This window comes from Bombyx mori, chromosome 3 (assembly GCF_030269925.1).
Source record: "Bombyx mori chromosome 3, ASM3026992v2".
Taxonomy (NCBI): Eukaryota; Metazoa; Arthropoda; class Insecta; order Lepidoptera; family Bombycidae; genus Bombyx; species Bombyx mori.
In genome coordinates this window covers 4404320-4428277 of record NC_085109.1, presented here as the reverse complement: position 1 = coordinate 4428277, position 23958 = coordinate 4404320, and the positions used below count along the sequence as shown (strand labels likewise).

Genomic DNA, 23958 nt, shown 5'->3' with positions numbered 1-23958 from the left:
GCATAGGTCATGACGGGACTTGCATAGGTCATGACGGGTAATTTCGCACTAACCTAACCTAACTAACTAACCCTGGAGCAGAGCTCATCCCTATTGCATCATCTGAGATTTGAAGTCTTCGTCGCCTAAAGGATAAGACGTCCGGTGCATTCGTATCTAACGATGCAACGATATTCGGATCCCGTAAGGCGGGTACCAATTTTTCTAATGAAATACGTACTTAACAAATGTTCACGATTGTCTTCCACGGTGAAGGAATAATAACGTGTAATAAAAATTTAACCCACAAAATTATAATTTGCGTAATTACTAGTGGTAGGACCTCTTGTGAGTCCGCGCGGGTACGTATGCCGCCAATCTGGTACAGCGTATGGTGGGTGATGTGCGTGAAGTGGGTAAAAGACAATGTGTAGGGGCCAGGTATGGATTTTTAAATTAAATGACGATAATTCGACTTATAACGTGCACTATATTTTAAATAGCAAAAAATGCATTGAAAAGACTCACAAAAATTGCAATAATGGCGTGTGCGCAATAGTGGGCATAGATTACAGAGAGTAGACGCCGATGAGACGCCATAACGATATGGAGCGGTGGGCGAAGATTTGAATCTTGAACACAATGGGAAGTCCGTAACTAAGTTTCGTCGCCTCCACTTATTTACACAATAGTTATTACGAAACACACACACACAATTAATCTGAGCTCGAAAGGGTAATTCCGAAATATTAGCAATAGTAGAAATTTCGTTTTACTGGTGGTAGGACCTCTTATGAGTCCGCGCGGGTGGGTACCACCACCTTGCCTATTTCTGCCGTGAAGCAGTAATGCGTTTCGGTTTGAAGGGCGGGGCAGTCGTTGTAACTATATACTGAGACCTTAGAACTTGTATCTCAAGATGGGTGGCGCATTTACGTTGTAGATGTCTATGGGCTCCAGTACAGTAACCACTTAATACCAGGTGGGCTGTAAACTCGTCCACAAAAAAAAACCTAAGGTGGAACACTTAAAATGCACTTTCAAAATAAAGGTTCGCCAACTTTTTCTGAATGAATTGACGAAAAAATTTAAATATTAGACGCGTAATCTAATGTGTTCGTATTATTCTATGCAATATAATTTTTTCTTATTTTTTTTTTTCTTAATCTCTGATAAATATGTTAAATAATTAAATAAAGTAATATCATAAAAGCATAATCAGGCGTTACGGGCTGCGTGTAAACTCTGACTAAAGTCAGCGCGTTCCAGCTGCTATGCGTGGGCGACAAAGTATGGACCTGACGTCACAAAAAACTGATTTTCGGTGCGTGTGTTTGATGCGGTAGGATAATGCACAACCACGACCGCTCTGACAAGAGCGTCCGACTAAGAAGAAGAAGAGAATGCCCATCGACACGACTGTACTTTGTGTCGGTATTAAATGTAAATGTGTGTGCGTATGTAAATATGAAAATGTCTATGTGTGAGTAGCCCACACTGGTATAAAGTGGTCACCGACCCTGAAATATATGTCTCGAGGGAGACGAAATTAATGTTGTGTGATTTATATAGTCATTGTTCACCCGCTTAGAGTAATAAAAAATCACAATCGGCCTACGTCACAACGTGTGCAAATGTACAGTTAACAAATTCACATTTACACAGAACATAAACTGTTGGCGACAGCGGCGTCGCCCCATAATTATAGAATAAGTTGAAGAATATAATAGAATATAGAATAGAATAATAGATTTATATAGATACGTACATAGACATAGAGTTATAACAAATAGATAAATAACAAATAGATAAATTATATAGAGTGCATATAGATAGATAAGGATATTGATAACGTGCACATAGATTTTATTAAGAATAGAACGTAAGTTGCTTTGAAATAAATAGTATACACTTTTGCTTTATTATTCCCGATAGTTTTAAGATTAGCATATTAACTTAAATGAACACGCGCCCGGCCCGCGTCCCGAAACGATGTAACAAACAGCATTTATCTGTGTTCAGGACCGGGTATTTTGTTTATACGGGCGCGTCATATAGATTAAGCATAGAATAAGTTATATGTATCGATAGGGATTACAACATAGAATAGTTAAGTATAAGGCATTAGTATATACATTTATTAAATAAATAGATATAACGAATAAACCGAGCCGATCATAGTGAAAATGATCTCGACGAGAGCCGTATTTTACACGAGATCTCTGTAGGGTAACATTCCGAGGTAGTTAAGCGACCCTGCGACGTTGTCAGGTACCTGCCGACCTACCGACCGACCCTCGACCGACTACCTGCCGACCTACCGACCGACCCTCGACCGACTACCTGCCAACCGCCGGCCGCCGACCCTCCGAACGAAGATTACATAAAAAAAGCACGAGTAAAGACATCAGCGCCTCGAAGATATTTATTGAAGACTCGAAGACCATTGAAAAGATCGTCGGTTATTGAATTCGGTTGTATTGACAGATCGGTCGGCTCGGTTTACGTTAATTAGTAAAGTTTTGAGTTTTAATTTCGAGTGAGCTTGTACGATATCGTACACCTCAGGACCCTACATCGACTGCTTCAGATCGACACGAATAATCGCCACGAGACGGGCATCCGGCGTCTTATAGGATTTCAAGAAATCTTATAAGATTCATAAACCCGTCCAACCTGGGTTGGCGTCACTCGCCTTATCGACACGGGTGACGTGCTGCGTACCCAACAGCTGGTCCTTCGAGCCGGATACAGCGGTTATTCAACGATGCCGATCACCAGGAGCAACAAGGGATCATCGAGGGAACAGCCACTCGAATCTGCGGTTCAAGAATCCAGTCCGGAGGCAACAGAAGCGACGTCGTACGAAACATACGAGAGCTCCGCGACCGGTACGACCCAGAACACAAAACTTGAAGAGACAACGACGCGGACACGTGGTGAAAATAGACCCGCGTCGAAGAAATCGCTACGACGTAAGGAACTGGCAGCGAGAGCGGAGCTGGCGGAAAAAGAATTGATAGAAGCACAAGCAGCCACTATAGCCGCCAGACTCCGCCTGGAATTGATACAGGCTGAAAACGAAGACGACGATGATTCCATTATAGAAGAGCCAAAGGACCGGGATGATCAGATCAGGGCCTGGGTCCAGACGTCGGTGGGCAGTATGGACAAGGAGCCCGCAGGCGAGCACATCGAGAACTGCCCCGTCAGCAAGGCCAACATGGAAGAGTGCAGCAACAGGGACCTGGCTAAGGCGATAGTGGAAGCGGTGAGGAGCGCGACGACCAAGGAGCTGCCACCACAACCCGACTACATGCACCAGTTGCCGACGTTCGAAGGCGACTGCAGGGAGTGGGTGGCCTTCAAGGCCGTCTACGAGGATACCGCTCCACTCTTCTCAAGCGCTCAAAACATGGCGCGGCTGAGAAGAGCGCTGAAGGGCCAAGCCAGGGAAGGAGTCCGCAGCCAGCTGTACTCCGAGAGCACACCGGAGGAAGTAATGGAATCACTGCGGCGGTGCTATGGAAGGGCGGACGCTTTAGTCTTAGCGGAGCTAGATCGCATACGAAGACTTCCGACTATAAGCGACTCCGCCTACGACATTTGCTCACTGGCGAGCAATGTTAACAATACCGTCGCAGCGATCAGGGGGCTGCGGAAACCCCAATATTTAATGTCGCCCGAACTGCTGAAGAGCATCGTCGACAAGATGCCGACCATCCTGAGGTTCCGGTGGTACGATCACATTATCGAAAAAACTGAAGGAGACCCGGACCTCAACACGATGTGCGGCTTCCTGAACAAGATGGCGGACCGGTGCGGGCCACATGCCGTAGCCGAGGTGGCAACAAAAAGACAACCATCGAGGCGACAGGCGACGCACGCCACAACCGACTGCACCGAGCGCGCAACTTCGGACAGAGTAATAATAGACAAGCCGGCGTGCCCGCAGTGTAAGGAAGGACACCCGCTGTATGATTGTCCGAGGTACGAGAGAGCCACGGTGCAGGAACGATGGAGAATGGCAAAGGAGTCGCGCCTATGTTACAAATGCCTCGACGGTAAGCACCGGAAGCAATCGTGTCAACGACCGCCATGCCACACGTGCAAGCGCTGGCATCACCACTCGCTACACAACGAGAAGTCGGAGACAGAGCCAGCAGAGAACAGGGAAATCGCGAACAACGTGCGACTTCCCATCAACTGCACACGGATCAGCAGGGCGTACTTGAAGATGGTGCCCGTTGAAGTGTACGGGCCATCGGGATCGACGACGGTGCTGGCCCTGCTGGACGAAGGCTCCACGGTAACTCTCCTGGACTCGAGCGTGGCGAAGCAGATCGGCCTGAGGGGACCCAAGGAGTCGCTCCGCCTCGAGACCGTGGGCGGGAAGACCCTAACGAAGAAGGACTCGATGAAGCTTAACATCCGAGTTCGAGGGCTTCACCAACGACAGCAGAGGACGATCGTCGGAGCGCGCACCATGGATGACATGAGCCTTGCACCCCAGCGACTGAAAAGAGAGACCATCGAAGGCTACGCGCACCTGAGGAGCCTGGCGGACCAGTTATATTACGAAGAACAATCCCCCAAACTATTGATTGGGCAGGACAACTGGGGACTCATCGCCGCCAGAAGGACGCGCAGGGGCAGGAGGAACCAGCCGGTAGCCTCATTCACCCAATTGGGATGGGTGCTACACGGCCTCGACAACAGCAATGCAAAAGAGGTCAACTTCCTCACCTGCGCCCATGTATCGACGCACGAAGAGGCTTTGGACAGACTGGTGAAGGAGCACTTCACGATAGAGTCCCACCCAAGCGTCCGAGCACGGATATGGAGGCGAAGGCGTTTGACATCTTGGAGAAGGAGGACGACAGAGGTCGGAGACGCGAGGACGGCCGCTTCGAAGCTCGGACCTACAATCCCTGTTCGAAGCGTTGTTGCGGTTCCGGAAAAGGCTCGTCGTGGTTGTCGCGGACACCAAGGAGAGGTTCCTGCAGATAAGGATCAGGGACGTGGACCGCGACAGCCCAAGATTCCTCTATAGAGAAGATCGACGCGAGGCCGCTCCAAAGAGTATAGAATGACGTCAGTCATATTCGGAGCAGCCTGTTCACCGAGCGCGGCGTTGTTCGTGAAAAATAAGAATGCTGACGAGTACAGATATCAATATCCAGAAGCCGCGCGGGCAATAGAAAGAAACCACTACATGGACGACTACCTGCAGAGCTTCGAGACGGAAGAAGAGGCTATAACCATAGCCAGCGAAGTGGATGTCGTCCACCGTGGAGCGAAATTCGAGCTCAGAGGCTGGGCATCGAATAGGCGCGGCGTCTTGGCGAGCCTCGCAGGTGGTGCGACCCCAGGAGACATAGAGCTGGGGTCAAAGGAAAAAAAAAACCCTGGGCCTGCGGTGGTTCTACGAGTCGGACGAGATGGGATTCCGGACACATCCTCGAGACCCAAAGGATGTAGAAGCACGAACCCCGACCAAACGAGAAGTGACTAGCGCGGTAATGTCAACCTTCGACCCTATGGGGCTGGCATCACCCGTGCTAATAGAAGGGAAAGCGCTCATTCAGAGCATTTGGCGGAGCGGGATCGACTGGGACGATGTCATCCTGGAAAAGGACGAGGTGGCGTGGAAACGCTATATGGAGAACCTTCGCATGTTGCAAGGCCTCCGAATAGCAAGGTGCTTCTCGTGCTGCAGCACTGAGGGGGAGCTGCACACGTTCACCGACGCCAGCGAGAAGGCCTACGCGTGTACAGTCTATTGGCGTCAAAAGACAGACGAGAGCACCTACCGCGTCACGCTTCTAGCAGGGAAAGCCAGGGTGACCCCACTGAGACCAGTCTCTATCCCAAGGCTGGAGCTGCAAGCTGCACTGCTGGGGACAAGGATGGCGCAGGCGATAGCGAACGAATTGGACATCGCGGTCGGCAGAAGGACGTACTGGACTGACTCCAGTACAGTTCTGACATGGATAAAGACCGACCCACGCACGTTCAAACCTTTCGTTGCGCACCGACTCGCCGAGATAGAAGAGTCAACGAAGCCCCAAGAATGGCGATGGGTGCCTGGCTCGCAAAACCCAGCAGACGACGCAACTAGGGAGGCGCCGGCGGATTTCGACCACACGCATCGGTGGTTTAATGGACCCGAGTTCCTGACGTGGGATGAATCGCGCTGGCCCAAGCCGCGAACATTCAAGCAAGAACCGTCTGGAGAAGAGAAAGAGGCCTTCCTGGTCGCCACTGCGAGGACCGCTGACGCTAGACCCACGCCCGATCCGCACAGATTCTCGAGCTGGGTCAAGTTATTGAGAGCAACAGCCAGGGTCCTCCAATTTATCGAGCTGTGTCGACCCCGGAAGGAGAGCGCCTGCGTGTCCAGACAATTGGAGCAGCAAGATCCCACGTGGAGGACGACGCGAGCGAAGCAGCCCCGATCAACATGGAAGATAAGGACTCCAGAAGCACCTACAGAAGCGTGGCTGCCGCTCGATCCGCCCCACTTGAAGAAGGCGGAGAAGATCCTACTGAGAAGCAGCCAAGGAGAGAGCTTCGGTGAAAAAGATCCCGAACGTCACCCCAAGTTGCGACGGCTCGACGTCGTGATCGAAGATGGCCTGTTGCGCCTTCGCGGACGTATCGACGCAGCGCAATACATAGATGCAGGCTGCAAGCGACCGATCGTGCTGGACGGAAAGCACGTGATAGCGAGATTATTGATCAAACACTATCACGAGGCGTTCCAGCACGGTAACCACGCAACGGTGATGAACGAGGTGCGGCAGCGCTACTGGATCCTAGGTCTAAGATCGATCATTCGAGCGACGGCCGTCCGATGCCAGTGGTGCAAGGTCTATCGGAGTACACCACGCCTACCGCCCACCGGAAACCTGCCGATAGAGCGGCTACGACATGGAGAGCCGCCGTTCACCTGTGCTGCCGTCGATTACTTCGGGCCGATGACGGTGACTGTAGGACGACGTCACGAGAAGAGGTGGGGCGTGCTGTTCACATGCCTCACCACGAGAGCAGTTCACATGGAGCTAGCAGCGTCACTGACGGCAGACTCAATGCTGTTAGCGCTGCGCAGGATGGCCGCCCGGCGAGGAACGCCCTAAGTCATTTACAGCGACAATGGGACTAACTTCGTCGGCGCTAACAAGGAGCTCAAGCAGGCGATCGAGAACGCGAGGGAAACAGACGTCGTGTCACGGGCCGCTCAGATGAACATAAAATGGAAGTTCATCCCGCCAGGAGCGCCGAATATGGGAGGCGCGTGGGAACGCTTGGTGCGGTCCGTGAAGACCGCGCTGGCGGTCACACTGAAGGAAAGACACCCGAGGGAAGAAGTTCTGCACACTCTTCTGTTGGAGGCAGAGCACGTCATCAACTCGCGACCGCTCGTCGCTAGGGAAGAGAGTTGGGAGTTAGAAGCACTCACGCCGAACCACTTTCTCATAGGGAGGTCCTGCGGAGCTCCGAGCATCGGCGACTACAGAGACGAAGACCTGACCGGCAAAAGGACATGGAGAGTGGCGCAGCGTATGGCAGACCACTTCTGGAGTAGGTGGGTCAAGGAATACCTGCCCACGCTGCTGCCCAGGAAGATCGACGGGAGAGCAGCTGGCGAGGACTTGCAGTGTGGGGATACCGTCCTCATAGTGGACTCCACGCTGCCACGCAACACATGGCCGCGCGGGCAAGTTGTCCACACCTACCCAGGTCCCGACAACCGTGTACGAACCGTCGACGTCAGAACGAGCGGCGGTTTGCTTAAGAGACCTGCCTCCAAGATGATCCTACTGGTGCCTGCAACGAGCGACGAGCCCACGCCCATAGAGTCGCCACGACAAGGAGTCGGTGCTACGCACGAGGGGGAGGATGTTGGCGACAGCGGCGTCGCCCCATAATTATAGAATAAGTTGAAGAATATAATAGAATATAGAATAGAATAATAGATTTATATAGATACGTACATAGACATAGAGTTATAACAAATAGATAAATAACAAATAGATAAATTATATAGAGTGCATATAGATAGATAAGGATATTGATAACGTGCACATAGATTTTATTAAGAATAGAACGTAAGTTGCTTTGAAATAAATAGTATACACTTTTGCTTTATTATTCCCGATAGTTTTAAGATTAGCATATTAACTTAAATGAACACGCGCCCGGCCCGCGTCCCGAAACGATGTAACAAACAGCATTTATCTGTGTTCAGGACCGGGTATTTTGTTTATACGGGCGCGTCATATAGATTAAGCATAGAATAAGTTATATGTATCGATAGGGATTACAACATAGAATAGTTAAGTATAAGGCATTAGTATATACATTTATTAAATAAATAGATATAACGAATAAACCGAGCCGATCATAGTGAAAATGATCTCGACGAGAGCCGTATTTTACACGAGATCTCTGTAGGGTAACATTCCGAGGTAGTTAAGCGACCCTGCGACGTTGTCAGGTACCTGCCGACCTACCGACCGACCCTCGACCGACTACCTGCCGACCTACCGACCGACCCTCGACCGACTACCTGCCAACCGCCGGCCGCCGACCCTCCGAACGAAGATTACATAAAAAAAGCACGAGTAAAGACATCAGCGCCTCGAAGATATTTATTGAAGACTCGAAGACCATTGAAAAGATCGTCGGTTATTGAATTCGGTTGTATTGACAGATCGGTCGGCTCGGTTTACGTTAATTAGTAAAGTTTTGAGTTTTAATTTCGAGTGAGCTTGTACGATATCGTACACCTCAGGACCCTACATCGACTGCTTCAGATCGACACGAATAATCGCCACGAGACGGGCATCCGGCGTCTTATAGGATTTCAAGAAATCTTATAAGATTCATAAACCCGTCCAACCTGGGTTGGCGTCACTCGCCTTATCGACACGGGTGACGTGCTGCGTACCCAACATAAACAAAATAAACAAAAATCAGCAAACACGTACTGAAATATGTCCAAATAATTTAACCCTTAAACTAAGCGCGTAGTCTAAACAAACCCGAATGGTCCTAAATAACTAGTCTTACAGCTCTCTCGCCTGTTTCTTGTTCAACAAAGACAGACAAAATCGTGCATTCAGAAGCATAAATTGTATCCGGGTACTTTTACGAGATTTGAAACAAAGCAAATAATTTATTGCTATGAACAGATATGATTTTTTGAATACGTTTTTGGAGCTCTTTGTTGTAAAATTTGACTGTACAGTTTTTTTTTTTCAATTTATTAAACTGGGATGGTATGTTTTTGTTCAATATCGAAGGTAGATGAACTTTTTTGTAAGGGGAAATCTATTCAAGATACTTACTCTGTGTGAGTTTTTCAAACTGTTACCTGACGTAATGGAAAGCTTCAATGATTACATGGATATAAAGTATTCACACTTAAAAAAAACACTAAACCTGACTAATCAATATTGAGACTAATCATCAAAAAAACTCTAAAGAGATGAACCCGATGACTTATTCTTCCCAATCATCCCTAGGTGAGATATTTTGTCACTAATGAAGATTACTGTTAAAATAGCTAATTCGAACAGTGAAATATTAAAAATAGAAACCAATGACCTGAATAACTCAAACCTAGTATATTTTAAATACTATAAAACTGCGAATTAGAACTCATGTCTTAAGGTGAGTGGAGGTACACTGTGGATGTCTATGGCCTCCTATAACCACTTAACACCCGAAGAGTCATCCATGTAAGCAAAAATAAATAAATAGGAATACATACTTGAACTTACGAGGTGAGCTTAAAAGCTTTTCATGATGTAGGTATCAGTTAGTTAACGCACAGTGTGAACGCTACAAGTGGAAGTTACGTAATGCTTAGCGATTGCTGTTGGGTCGCAGCTGGAACATGATAATTTTTTTGTAGTTTTGTCTTTAAAAGCAGATGCGTATACAACCCACCTGTGTGTTTAGTTCGATTATTTTAACGTTCTCGATAGCGTAAAAGTTAACTCAAATTCGGATGCAGTTGGGACAGCGTTCCTAGCGGCAAACGTAGGCAAACGTTCCAACCTTTTTTATTTATTTTTTTATTGCTTCGATGTGTGGACGAGCTCACAGCCCACCTGATGTTAAGTGGTTACTGGAGCCCATAGACATCTACAACGTAAATGCGCCACACACCTTGAGATATAGTTCTAAGGTCTCAGTATAGTCACAACGGCTGCCCCACCCTTCAAACCGAAACGCATTACTGCTTCACGGCAGAAATAGGTGGGGCGGTGGTACCTACCCGTGCGGACTCACAAGAGGTCCTACCACCAGTAAAAAACTCCGTACAAATTTGAGTTAACTTTTACGCTATCGAGAACGTTAAAAACTCACACTAAGCATACTGATCTTGAGTAATTACCGTCACACATGACATTAGCAATGACAGGAATAGAGTGAAGCTTCTGCCCACCGCTAAATCATCTCCTCAAACCTCACCAGCCCCACTCTTCGCAGGCAATATTGCTTCACTGCAGAAATAGGAAGGGTGGTGATACTGTGGCGGGTAGCCATCACAGAACACAAGATATTTGAGAGATGCCTGAATCTCGCTAACGTTATTTTCAAGATAAGCTTGCATATATACAAATTCTGAACAACAACATTAGGACCGTCGGTCTACCGAGAAATATGACCCGCTCGGTGGAAGATCTTTCCTCTGTCGTTTAAGCCTCCCAAAATACCTACCTGATTTCCATGAAATTTTAAACATTTCAATACTTAAATTACTGTGAATCTTCGGCATTTGTGTTTCATATAAGTAATTAAGATAAGTACGAAGTTGAAAGCAAAGTTCTTTGTTGGTAACCTATAACCATCATAAAAATATACCTAACAGCATTTGCAAAGTCTAAGAATTAAGACTATGCCTATGACTAAGAAAATTATTTACGAACGCTTAACGCGGAGGTCAAAATATATGAAGATGTTATTTTACCCACAATAAAGTGTTCTTAAGACTGGACAAACATTACCTCTAATGATTGGCTGTAATCTGAGTACCCCTTCAAATTATCCTTGTGTTTCTAGATCGTCTTGTCTTTTGTTGGGACCTCCTTTTTAGATTTATTCGTTTCTTTCATCGTAACGTTTGAAGATTTATACTAATAAATTATACATATTGGCATATTTTTTTAACATTAACAGTATAGTATCTACACTGGATTTTTTCTGTACTTACTCGGCGGTAGCCTAAGGGGCTACGCCCGGATTATCTACGTATAAATAGATAAAGAAAAAAAACCTCTCATTAAATTAATCTGTTTATTAATCATTCTTTTATTTGTTGACCTACTAAGCTCTTTACGAATTTCAGTGTTATCATCAGAAAAGATTAAATAGGTTTATAGTTCATTTTTACAAAAGAATTGTCAGTTAATAAATAAAAATGAAATGTAACACATAAAATGAAGCTAAATCTTGACTAGTAGTAACTAATGTGAACTCTACTTATTATAGTAATCCTTTTTCACCACACTCGAATTCAGTGACTTGATCAATCAATCATGAGATTGTGAGATATGAAAGGCTTGACCCAACCCCTCCTGTACATACAAACATATCTGAATATACAAAGTACCTCTCAATCTTTACAATGTCGCATAACTGCGACTTAGCTTAGTTTCGAAAGCCACAAGTGAAAAAATGAAAAACATTAAACTAGCTTCTGTTTAGTATATTTGTAGAGTGTCGTCTTTTAACAATAAATTAGCTAATGTAAAAACCCAAGTGTACAATAGGAAGAAGCTGGTGGTAGGACCTCTTGTGAGTCCGCACGGATAGGCACCACTACTCCGCTTATTTCTGTCGTGAAGTAGTAATGCGTTTCGGTTTGAAGGGTGGAGCAGCCGTACTTAAACATTACAACTCATAACTCAAGATGAGTGGTGGCATTTACGTCGTAGGTGTCTACGCGCTCTAGTAACCGCTTAACTTCAGGTGGGCTGTGAGCTCGTCCACCAAACTAAGCAATAAAAAAAGCGAAATTCTAGATCACCATGACGATTTCCCTACCCAGGTGCCCCCTTCGAATAATTCGGGGGCGGACATTCGTGCTACCGTGTCAAATATGAGGAGGAACGACGCGACCCTCAGCTCTGACGGTGCTCAAGGCCGGGTCTGGGATTTAGCTTTCGGTGTTCTGGCGGATCGGTTTGTGTGACTTTTCGAAGCCTGCTTCCAGTCGGACGGTGTTCGACGCAGGGGAAGACGGGCAGACTCGTTCTACTAAGCAAGGATGGACACTGCCATATCGTATTGCTTGACGAGGCCGAAAATTAGTGGAGCGTGTCGTCGCCGCCCTATTCGTCCGGTACCTGACCCGATTCCGACCCGGTTCCAACCCATCGGCGGAACAGGAGGACTTCAGAGTGGGCCGCTCTACCATCGATACGATCATGCCCGTGCGTGCACTCTCTGACGAAGCTGTAACTTTAGCCATGTAAACATTTTCAACAATTAGCCCTGGTCAGTGATCGCAAAGTCGCTCGACTATCATGGCGTTCCCGCGTCCGCCGCCAACTGATCAGGTCCTATCTAGCACAGTTCGGTCGTATGTGGTGCTCAACTCTCCGGTCGACCGCGAAGTTCCACAGGAGTCGGTACTTGGCCCTGTCCTGTGGAATATTGGCCACGACTGGGTTTTGCAAAGTACCTTGTATAACCCATTCCCTGGCCCACGCACTGTGTGGTAGTTGTTGTTTGTGAGTTGTTTGGGGAATAATTGGTGAAAATTTTACTTGAACCCTGCTCCCATCATCTGCATCCCCAGGCCTCATTCGAGGTGCGGTTCGAAAAAAAAGAAGGTATAATTACAATGACAAGGAAAACTACCGAACTGCCCTTCATGACTTCATCATTTTTGTTAAGGACTTACTTAACTAACTTACTGTTATATTGATTCACTTATACAATTAAAGATACCGTTTATGTTACGAATCAAACAGTTATGCAATTCATGTTCTAATTACTGTGGAGTCTTTGAGGCATAATTTAAATTAAAAATAGCTTTTCACTTTTTGCCTCATTTATGAAACTTTTATTATAACACAGATAACTAAAGAAAACTAGTGGATGTTTATAGGAACTTCGCTATACATAAAATTATTCCGAAAAGGCAACAAACGACCCCTTTTGTCAGCCCTTCCTTCCGCTGAAATAAGGGTCGCGGGATTTTATCGTACACGCGTTTAAAATAACTGAACCAATGTTAATACATTCAACAAATTATCTCTACTCTGCTCTTTTATCAAAATTGTTTAATATCGCGTTATTCGTTTTATTTTTACAAAAATCCTTCGAAAGCAGAGAAGCCAACAAGCAGTCTATCTGATTGAGAGAGAGAGAGAGAGAGAGAGAGAATACACTTTATTGTACACCAAAACACAATTTACATTCAAAAACAATTAAAAAAAGCAGAGAGACGTTAACGTCATCTGAAATATTAGGAAATATCTTTAAAACATTAGGTAGACTGAAAGATATATTCGTTTAAATAAATGTAACAGAAACAAATAAAAGCGTATTAACTAATTCCGATAGATCGTGCACAAATTAATTAGTAGTCACAAAGAAACTCACGAATTCGACCTGAACCTTATTAGTTAGTCTGTTAGTTAACTATTGAGCATCGTCACGGTCGGATAGATCATTAATCATCGTCTTCCAATACGAGCCAAACATTCGATAGTAATAAGTAAGAGCACTCAAACGTTTGAAGGTTTAGCCAAAGGTAAACTTTGTAAAATGAATAGCTAAAAGCGATTTACTAGTAGTACCATAATGCATGTAGACGCTGGTCATATCAAGGAGAATTATAATTGCTTACACTCAACTGACCCAGCGTTTTTTTATTGCATTAATTCTTCTTCTCCTTTGTCGTTTCCTCATTACTGAGGGTCGTGACCACCTTGGTCCAGTTTTTGCACTAGCTTCCTTCAATGTTGCCTGCATTCGGCCTGCTTAATGGCTAATTAATGGGTGAACAAATTACGGTCCATCAGATATTAAATGGTTATCGGAGATCACCGACAGCACAACATTAACTGCTGCCACCTACCTTGAGACTTGAGTTCTTTGTCTCAATTGATCTCAATTTAATTTTTATTACACTAAGTCACTCCTTACCGTGGAATTAGTTCGTAAACATCTCTTTAGTACATATTTACGTACGTAGTACTCGTTATCAGTACGTCAGGCGTCTGATCCTTTACGCCACAGCGACTTTCGCACCAGCCAAACTGGATTAAGAACCACCAGTAATTAAGTTTTAAATCACAAACTAAATTTCAAGCATTTAAGCCGAAATAAAACAAATGAAAGTAAAAAATTATATTCTTAATGTGTCTTTTAAACTTTATAAATTGATTAACAATTAATAAACTAGATAAATTATCTAATCTTAATACTAGTTTAAATAATATGATGTTATCGACTAACTAAACTTAAATAAAAATCAATACTGATATGGTCAAATTTCTTTGACAAACCCCGTACAAAATGTGTCGTAAAAAAATTTCCTCGGAAAAGATTCCCTTATTATTGATCTATTTTGATTAATTTAGCTTCAAGCAAACAGCATTTCTCAAAGTTCGCTCAACCATATGAACTATAACTTATATTAGTCTAGGCATTATGTATTCTAATCCAATTATCCCTTACTCGGGACAATGTCTGGCATTCTGAAGAGAATTCAGCCGCCACTCGACCAAAATTTACGCCATCTCAAGCAGCTAAGTAAGTGAGTAACGTTCGCAGCAAAAGCGAAAATTGTGGTCATAATTTTAGATATATACCTATCTCGGTCCAACATATTACGAATACAAAGAGAGCGAAAGAGAATAATGTTTTCTAAAATTCATTCTAAATTCGTTAGCCTCGAGTTAAAGCTTTTAACCCCAATGCGAACTAAGTGAACGTTACTGTTATTATCTGAATAGTCAATCTAAGTGCTTCAAATCGTCTAGAGCAATCAAGACTTAATCGTATTTCGTTCTGTTTGGACAGTTACGAGAAATATAACAGATTAACCATCCATCCAATTGCAATGCATTTATTTTTTTACCAGACTAATTTAGGACGGCAGAATCATGAATTTAAACCGGCAGCGCATGTTAATGTTGTGATTTTAGTGTATTTTCCAATCAACATTTTCTCTCAAAATCAAATACTTTATTGGATAAACAGTTTCTTTTTAACCAGTCGTGTTGAAGTCGTCGTGGCCTAAAGGATAAGACGTCCGGTGCATTCGTATGTAGCGATGCATCGGTGTTCGAATCCCGCCGACAGGTACAAATTTTTCCAATGAAACACGTACTTGACAAATTTTCACGATTGACTCCCACGGTGAAGGAATAACATCGGGTAATAAAAAAAATGAAACCCGCAAAATTATAATTTGTGTAGTTACTGGTGGTAGCACGTTTTGTGAGTCTATATGGGTAGGAAACCACCAATCTACCTATTCTTGCCGCGAAGGTTTCGATGTGAAAGGCGGAGCAGCTGTTGTACTGTTAAAAGTGAGATCTTAGAACTCATGTCTCGAGGTGTGTGGCGGAATTTACGTTGTAGATGTCCATGAGCTCCGGTAACCACTTAACACCAGGTGGACCATGAGCTCGTCCACCCATTTAAGCAATAAAAAAAGGTGTAAATCATGCCCCGAGATCAATCATCATATGGTCTAAAGTCTAAGTCTGAACGGCTGTCTCACCCTTCAAGTCAGAACGCATGCCTGATTCACGGCAGAAACAAACAGGGTAGTTTTACAATATGTTCTAACGCCAGTATTTATGTAATTTATAATCTTTGCAAGTTTCATTCTTACATACACGATGTTCTTGCTTCGTCGTGTCATTCTTGAAGATGTTGTGCGTATTTTATTTGGAAACCGACTGAGGGATTTGAACACCTGCATAGTCGCAAGCTCGATACTAGTGCAGTAGACGTCTTATCCTTAGATGAAGACTGACGTCACTAGACATGCCGCCATTTTCTAAAACAGCACGAAGCCCATGATGACTGTTTCGCAGCGGAAAAGAAATGATGGTAGCCACTAGCAAAGATGTGCGAACGAAATACGGTTATGAATAGGTAGATGGTCAGCGGCCTGGCTCTGCCCCTGGCATTGCCGAAGTCCATGGGCGACGGTAACCATTCATCATCAGGTGGGCCATATACTCGTCTGCCTACAAGAGTAATAAAAAAAAAGATGTGTGGTGTCGTGGGATACCGGATAGGAACGAAGTTCCTTATTATAAAAATATTAATTTAAAGTTTTATTCGAGGTATAAAGAAAATAAAACTAGAGGTTTCGCAACAACCCACGGTCATTCAGTAACGTCCGAACTTATTGTGGTACACTTCATTCCCGGTTGTTTGCATAAGAATTACTGTATTGCGCAAACGAACGCTCTGAGATCGTGGTCAATGAATGATAAAAAAATATGTTATTTTTTGTACGTCATTACAAAGTTAAGTCGTACACTGTGTGCATTACTAATAAAAATCTTACGTTACGGACGTTTTTTCCCGGTTAGGCTACACCTCCGCATCGTCCCATAAGGAACTTCGTTCCAAAAAGAATAGTCGAGAAATCGCTTTCTAACTCGAAAGATTGCCGCCTACCCTATTTCGACCTAGCAATGATGCATCCATTTTCTCGGAATCGCTTTGTTACTACTTACTTACGCATCAACGCTTCGAGGCCAGAATCTTCGTATTAATATACCAAAATTCGACACTTGGGCGAAATTCAATAACAGCTTAATAATACAGTCGAGCACATAAATCGTAACAAAGTTTGTCTTACTTGCACGTTAAGCAATTGCATCAGAATGAAAATCTATAATTAATGTATTTATTCATAGCGTGTATAAGCCTCCAAATATATTCGTCCGTACATTTTCAGCAGCCGAAAAAGCCTCGAAATGTCATAGAATACTAATAGCTTTATCAAATTAGTTCGAAATTTGAAAAACTCGAAGAACATTCTAGACTATAATCATAAACAAACCTAGTTTTAACAATAACATTTTGTAAATAAAGTTAAAATAAACGTGTTTTATGCTTACAGAAAGGTAAATAGAGTCTGGAATAGAGCGCCTTTTTTCCCGAACAGTTTTGAATTTGGAATTTATCCGCTAGTGACGTCCCTACTGTGGCATCCAATGAATCATTCTTGAAGGCGCGAAAAATAATATTAATTTATGAACTTGTAATATGGTAGTTCGTTTCTACCCGCACAATATGTAGCGCTAAATAAAAAAAAGTTCTCAACTAATCGCCATTCGAATTACGTAATATTCTTAAATTTTGATTATATTATGAGAGCACCAAATTAGGTAAGAGTTCGTGTTGTCTTTGTACTTCAGGGGACTACCTATGTAGTGTTTCTTCAGGTTTAAATGTGTAATAACGATGGTTTATTAATTATTTAATATCTGTAAAAGTGCACAAATGTGGGAAAATGAAACAAAGCCGCTGGACGTAACTACTCGGGATCCTCCAAAAAGTCCACTGAAAAATTGTCAGTAAATAACCACCATTTTACTGAGATTATATTTCATCCCATATTATCTCATCTCATTTCATTTAATTTCATCCCAGTTAATTAATGTATCAAATTAATCATATTCATTTTATTTCATTTTACTCCATATTAACATATTTCATAAAAATAAGAATATAAATTAAAATAAGACATGACCTAAAGGTCTTAGTTACCAGGTCATAAAATCTCATAAAAAAAAACAAATATTCGAAGGACACTGGATGCATTATTTAAAATTGATAAATTAAAAATACATCTTTCTTTTCTTCTATTTCTTGGTGTGTTTTAAATTTCCTCTGAATAATACCATTTTCCGTACCATGCCACTGTCAAAACGGATATTACAATTTACGCGGCCCATTTGCAAGTAATTTCAAGCCATAAAGAAAAACAGCATTATGAGTAATCACGTAAGTGCGTGACAGCCTGTTGCGAAACAGCTCCCTTCGAAACTCATATCACCAGTTTATCCAGACCTCTAAAGTCACTTGTAACTGCCAATCAAAGTACTGTTGATTAAGCGGCGAGGGTCTCCGGAAACTGGCCGTATTCGTCGAGACTATCACATTTACAGCCATGAAACACATAGATAACAAGGTATAGACTTCACGGAAAATCCAAAGGCTCTTAAACAATGCTATATATTTTTTGTATAATACCTTAGTTCTTACAAGAACAATATGGATAATATAAAAATTATTATCTCTCAAAAGTTACTTAAGGTAAAAATCGGTTTGCATTTTTCTGTTCAACAGTCTACTTTCATCTAGCGTTCATTTATAGGATACGACGATGTCAAAATAATGTTTCGGTCCCTAGTGATGACCATCGAAATGTCAGTGAACATCAAAGTCCATATTTCCCAAGGGAAAACCTGTGTTAAAGCCGAGAACAAAATTTAATAAAACAGTGTGTGAAGGTTTTAATTTTTATTTAATATTTCTTTTTTATTATGTACATCTCAGTAATGTAAATCTAAACCTATAAATGTAGTCGAAGACTTAATATTATGTACAATTAATCTACAATCCACATTGCAAGGCAGAAACTAATACCTATTAGTAGTGCGCATTAGCATGAAATCTAATTTCAAAGCGTATTGCTAGAACGGGGGCTTTCTGCACACCAGAATACTGCGTAAACCAGCATTTACTAGTTATAGAGCCTTTTGTGAGCCACTACAGATTTGTAGTGTACCATGCTGCCTATTCTATTGAAAAGCAGTCAAGCATTCGGATTTGAAGGGCCAGACATTGCTATACAACTGACTTTAATCTCACAGGCTTTGAATACCTGGTCGGCTTTAAACTGATTTACCTATCCACAAATTAAAAAAAAGATTTGTGGTGTCGTGGTACACCGAATAGGAACGAAGTTCCTTATTATAAAAATATTAATTTTAAGTTCTATTCGAGGTATAGAGAAAATAATTATTCGGGTATATATTTTCTATTATGATATTTTTATTGATAAAAATAAAAAAGAACTACTTTACAAAGTTATCCACTTCATTTTATTCACAACGATTTATAAAAAATATATAATAATAATATACACAGAAACAGCTATTTATATGAATAATAATAATAACCGTTATCACGTAGACTATACATTACACACTGTATAGCCATCATACTAAGACTATACATAAATAATAAAAATCTTACGTTACGGATGTTTTTTCCCGGTTAGGGTACCCCTCTGCATCGTCCCATAAGGAACTTCGTTCCAAAAATTATCCTATATCCACATATAGCTGTCTTATTGCGATTCATTTTTGTGTCGTAAACTGTCCGACGATAATTTTAAGCGTAGCTCAACAGACTTTTTGTCATTACTCAATCTGCGCTTGTCAAGAACTTTAAGCATGACGCCTTTACTCAAAGTTACCCTTGTAATATTCGTTTCGCTTTTGTGTTCGGGTTTTGATTGTTATCTTGTAATGAACAAAGGTAAAATTATTTTTTACATAAAATATTCTTTTAAAGGCGATGTAGGTATATCGGAATTATTCGTTTCCTTTAAATTTATTGCCGTCTAGTAGGATTGATGTATAGTAAAGGAACAGGAAAAGAACGTAAATATTCACTCAATTATTTTGTAATAGATGCTGAAAGGATTTCATTGAAACTACACATTATTAGTCGTTTTAAAGTAATAACCGGAATTTTCAAAATTATTGATAAGGCTGATAAAACGTTATTTTATTCTCTAGAGTTTACAATAATATACCTATATTTTCCATTATTTTGTTTTAAAAATAATGATTTAAAAAAAAATGTTAATACAGCCAGTTGTGGCCGTATTTCCGCCAGAAAAAACTTTGAATTTTGATCAAACGCTTCCCTCTAGCTTTACATTAATAAGTATTAGGTTACATCATGTTTCAGACGGGAGAATAACTTCCCCCAATCTCTTCGGCTTGTGTTCAAGTTTTCGTCAATCGCTGCACAAAAAGGTAAGTCTAATATATTTTTACGAGGCTTCATTCGCAGCTGCGCCTCTACCTGCTCAAATTCTTATCTCTTTAGGAGACTTCTTGATTAAAGACACCGAAACGTCTTTTCTGAAACATTCATAACATCCAGCTGTTTATTAAACTCTTGAAGTCTGAACGTACATACAAAATTTAAAACTCCTTTTCGTTTTAAATGATAATAACGTCACGTTTCAAGGTGGTGAGAATGAATCAATTTACCATAGTTCATTGAATGTCGGCAAGAACGTTAATGTAGATAACTATGAACTATATAATGTTGTTCATTTAATACCCTAAATATTTTACATTCTTTTTTAACTGTCTATTTACAGCCAGATGTTTTCATGAGTTTAAATAGTTTCATTCTGTGTTTAAATTGTTTTCTATTCAGCAGCAGATCATCATTGCAGAGAATTAGCAAGTAGCATCGAAATTAGTTCAAGAGTGACTAAAGAAATAAATTATATAATACTGTTCTCTCTCGTACCATTAAGTATGTCTGTGTCATCAAGTAACATTATCTGCATTTTTTTGTTTAAGTAAAGATATAAGAATATTTTCAAGAAATTAAAATTAAAAAAGAACATTGTAACTAGTCAGGTCATAAGTATTGTCACACAGTAAAAACTTTTCTTTTAGAATGCTGGCCACAAAAAAGTTTATTGAATTCGAATTTCGAATTGTTCATGAAAATAAAAATGTATACTTTTAGAATTTTACTCATTTTTAAATATGGAGTGGACGCTTAAAGAAGACCGTGTTGCAGATATTGCGTTGCATCGTTGCAGTTACGCGCCAATTCAAATTTTTAACATACTGAAAATTTTTAATATAACCAAAAGATTCGTTTATCGTACCATCAAACGATACAATGAAGACTCTAGTGTAGATGACAGGTCAAGAAGTGGTCGCCCTCGGTCTGTTAGGACTCCAGCAGTGATAAAAGCTGTGAAGGCGCGAATTCAAAGAAATCCCAAACGTAAGCAGAAACTGTTGGCCCTTCAGATGGCAGTTAAGCAGAACCACGGTGAAAAGTGTGTTAAATGAAGACTTAGGGTTTCGGGCATATCGAAGAAAAACAGGACATCATTTGAAGGCTCGTCTAATGGACCTGAGACTGAAGAGATGCCGCGCTTTGTTGAAGCGGTACACGGGAAAAATATATCGGGAAATTCTTTTTTCGGATGAAAAAAATTTTACCGTAGGAGAGAGCTACAACAAACAAAATGATAAGGTGTACGCACACAGTAGTTAAGAAGCGAGCAACCGTATTCCGCGTGTCCAACGAGGTCATTTTCCATCCTCGCTCATGGTATGGTTGGGAGTTTCTTATTGGGGCTTAACAGAGGTACATTTTTGTGAGAAAGGTGTAAAAACGAATGCAGTTGTGTACCTATCAAAATACAGTCCTGACGAACCTTGTGGAACCTGTTTCTCATACCATGTTCAATAACAGGCACTGGGTATTCCAACAAGATTCGGCGCCAGCTCATAGAACGAAGAGCACACAAGACTGGCTGGCGGCGCGTGAAATCGACTTCATCCGGCATGAGGACTGGCCCTCCTCCAGTCCAGATTTGAATCCGTTAGATTACAAGATATGGCAACACTTGGAGGAAAAGGCGTGCTCAAAGCCTCATCCCAATTTGGAGTCACTCAAGACATCCTTGATTAAGGCAGCCGCCGATATTGACATGGACCTCGTTCGTGCCGCGATAGACGACTGGCCGCGCAGATTGAAGGCCTGTATTCAAAATCACGGAGGTCATTTTGAATAAACTTTAGTGTCATAAGAATCTATGTTTTGTTAAGTTCATTTTGGTATATGAATGGTTACATAATGAATAAACTTGTTTCAATTATTTTACATTAAACATGTGACAGAATTTATGACCTGACTAGGCATGATATTGTAGTTTAATTAGTAGTAGACCGAGGCTATCTTTTTCTCTTGTCAAGAAGGTACAGCGTAGAGACTAGACACATACCCAATTGCCTTGCCTAAAAGCAATTTATTGTAAATATTACACGCGGCGGTAATAGAAACGCTGTGTGTTTGCCAACGAGACCTAATTAAGAATTTGTTCACGCGAATTCACCACCTTATTTATTTCAGATATGGTGTGTAATTTGCAAAGGACTAGATCCATCGTGTTTCAATAACACGACAACAACTTCAAAACCTAGCACATCACCGTCTTCCTCGATACCAACCACCAGCTTGCAACCTGTCACTACAACAAAAACAACAACATCAGCAACAACATCAGCAACAACAATAGCAGTTTCAACGACACCCAATCTAGCGTCTCCCTCATCAGCATCACGTCCAAAATCTACTGTAGTTGAAGATACTACTGTAGCAGAATAGAATAGAATTTCTGGTTACCGTTTTATAGAATATCAAAACTAATTTTCCTTGATGGTGTAGAATATTCAAAACTGTTTATTTGTTAATTAAAAAAGAATTTGTTACAAGTATTTTACAAGCTTTTACTAGGGCATTATTTGTTTTTTAGTGTCTTTAAACGTAACCCTCAATTTCGAAAACATTCTGCACAAATACCCTGAGGCACGCATTCTAGGTTCGTTTAAAGTAATGGCAAAAATTATAATTACATTACAAAGACTTGTTATCTATTCAATTTTATTATGGTATTTTGTTCTATCCAAAAGTGGCAGACTATATTCATTTGCTAGGTAGATAAATTTCGTTAAGGCATTTTTGTATTATGAAATTTTCTCTTAGCTTTTATATTTTAATAAAATAATTGAAAGTAATATTATTTATATTATTACATAGCATGAACATGGACACTTGGCATGACAACAACAGCTTGGAGCCACATGCTCTTCTCCTCCGTATAAAAATATATTGGTCTCATACCGTATGTACTGTAAGTCCGCTCGGAGATAGGTATCACCGGCCTGACCATATGATACCGCGAAGGAGTCATGCGTTCCGGTTTGGGAAATAGGTCAGCCATCAAACAAAACGATTGAGACTTCAGACTTAAAGTCTCAAGATTGGTGGTGGTATTGCCGCTGTAACAGCTTCCTCACATTACGCCCTACCACCATTGACTAAAGGTATAGTTAAATATGGTTAATAGTAATAGCATGCAAAGGAAGGATATAGAGGAAGAGGTAGACCTAAGAAGAAATGGATGGATTGCGTGAAAGACGATATGGGTAAGAAGGGAGTGAACGAAGAAATGGTATATGATAGAAGAGTATGGAAGGAGAAAACATGTTGCGCCGACCCCAGGAAACTGGGAGTGGGGCAGGATAATGATGATGATGAGTAATAGCATGCAAAAACAAAACATGAAAAACGAATATTTGTTATCATCAAAAGCTTACAGACTTCCACTGTTAATCTAAAGCTCGCAACAATATCAGATTCTGCATAATCCGAATGAATAAAAATGTGAAATGAATGCGATCCAACGATTATCTTAATAAAAGCCCAATATCTTTTAATCTTAGAAATGATGTTTTCGCTTCTCAAACTTTACTCAAAGACGAAAAAATTGATAAACCTCAAAAAAAAGGAAACGTTCTTCTTGAGCGCAAGATAAATAAGACGTAATTTAAACTTCAACAATGAGCTCAGCTTGTTTAGATATTATAAACTTAATATAGCTCGGCTAGCGTTAAGTTACAACAAGACAAAGTTAGAAACACAAACATTTATTGATAGTTCTGTTTGTATCCGTTATATTCCTACCAAATAATAATACACCTTTATTCCGCGCTATTTAGTAATACTGATGTTATTATAACTTAAATATGCAGATTGCAGTGCTAAAAAAATCGAACTCTCCCCACATCACAAATGTTCTTTGATCCAATCAATCATAATCTCTATTTGTAAATTACCTAGGAACTTGGCATATAGCAT

At 41.6% G+C, this 23958-nt stretch overlaps 1 protein-coding gene across 1 annotated transcript; it reads left to right on the top strand.

Moving 5' to 3' along the window:
• The first annotated feature begins 5501 nt into the window (after positions 1-5501).
• Positions 5502-20351, top strand: LOC119630714 (uncharacterized). The gene is made up of 5 exons (XM_038021075.2): positions 5502-7075; positions 7130-7883; positions 12044-12177; positions 19966-20033; positions 20251-20351. The coding sequence occupies exons 1-5, from the start codon at positions 5502-5504 to the stop codon at positions 20349-20351; spliced, it is 2631 nt and encodes an 876-aa protein (XP_037877003.2).
• Positions 20352-23958: the final 3607 nt, after the last annotated feature.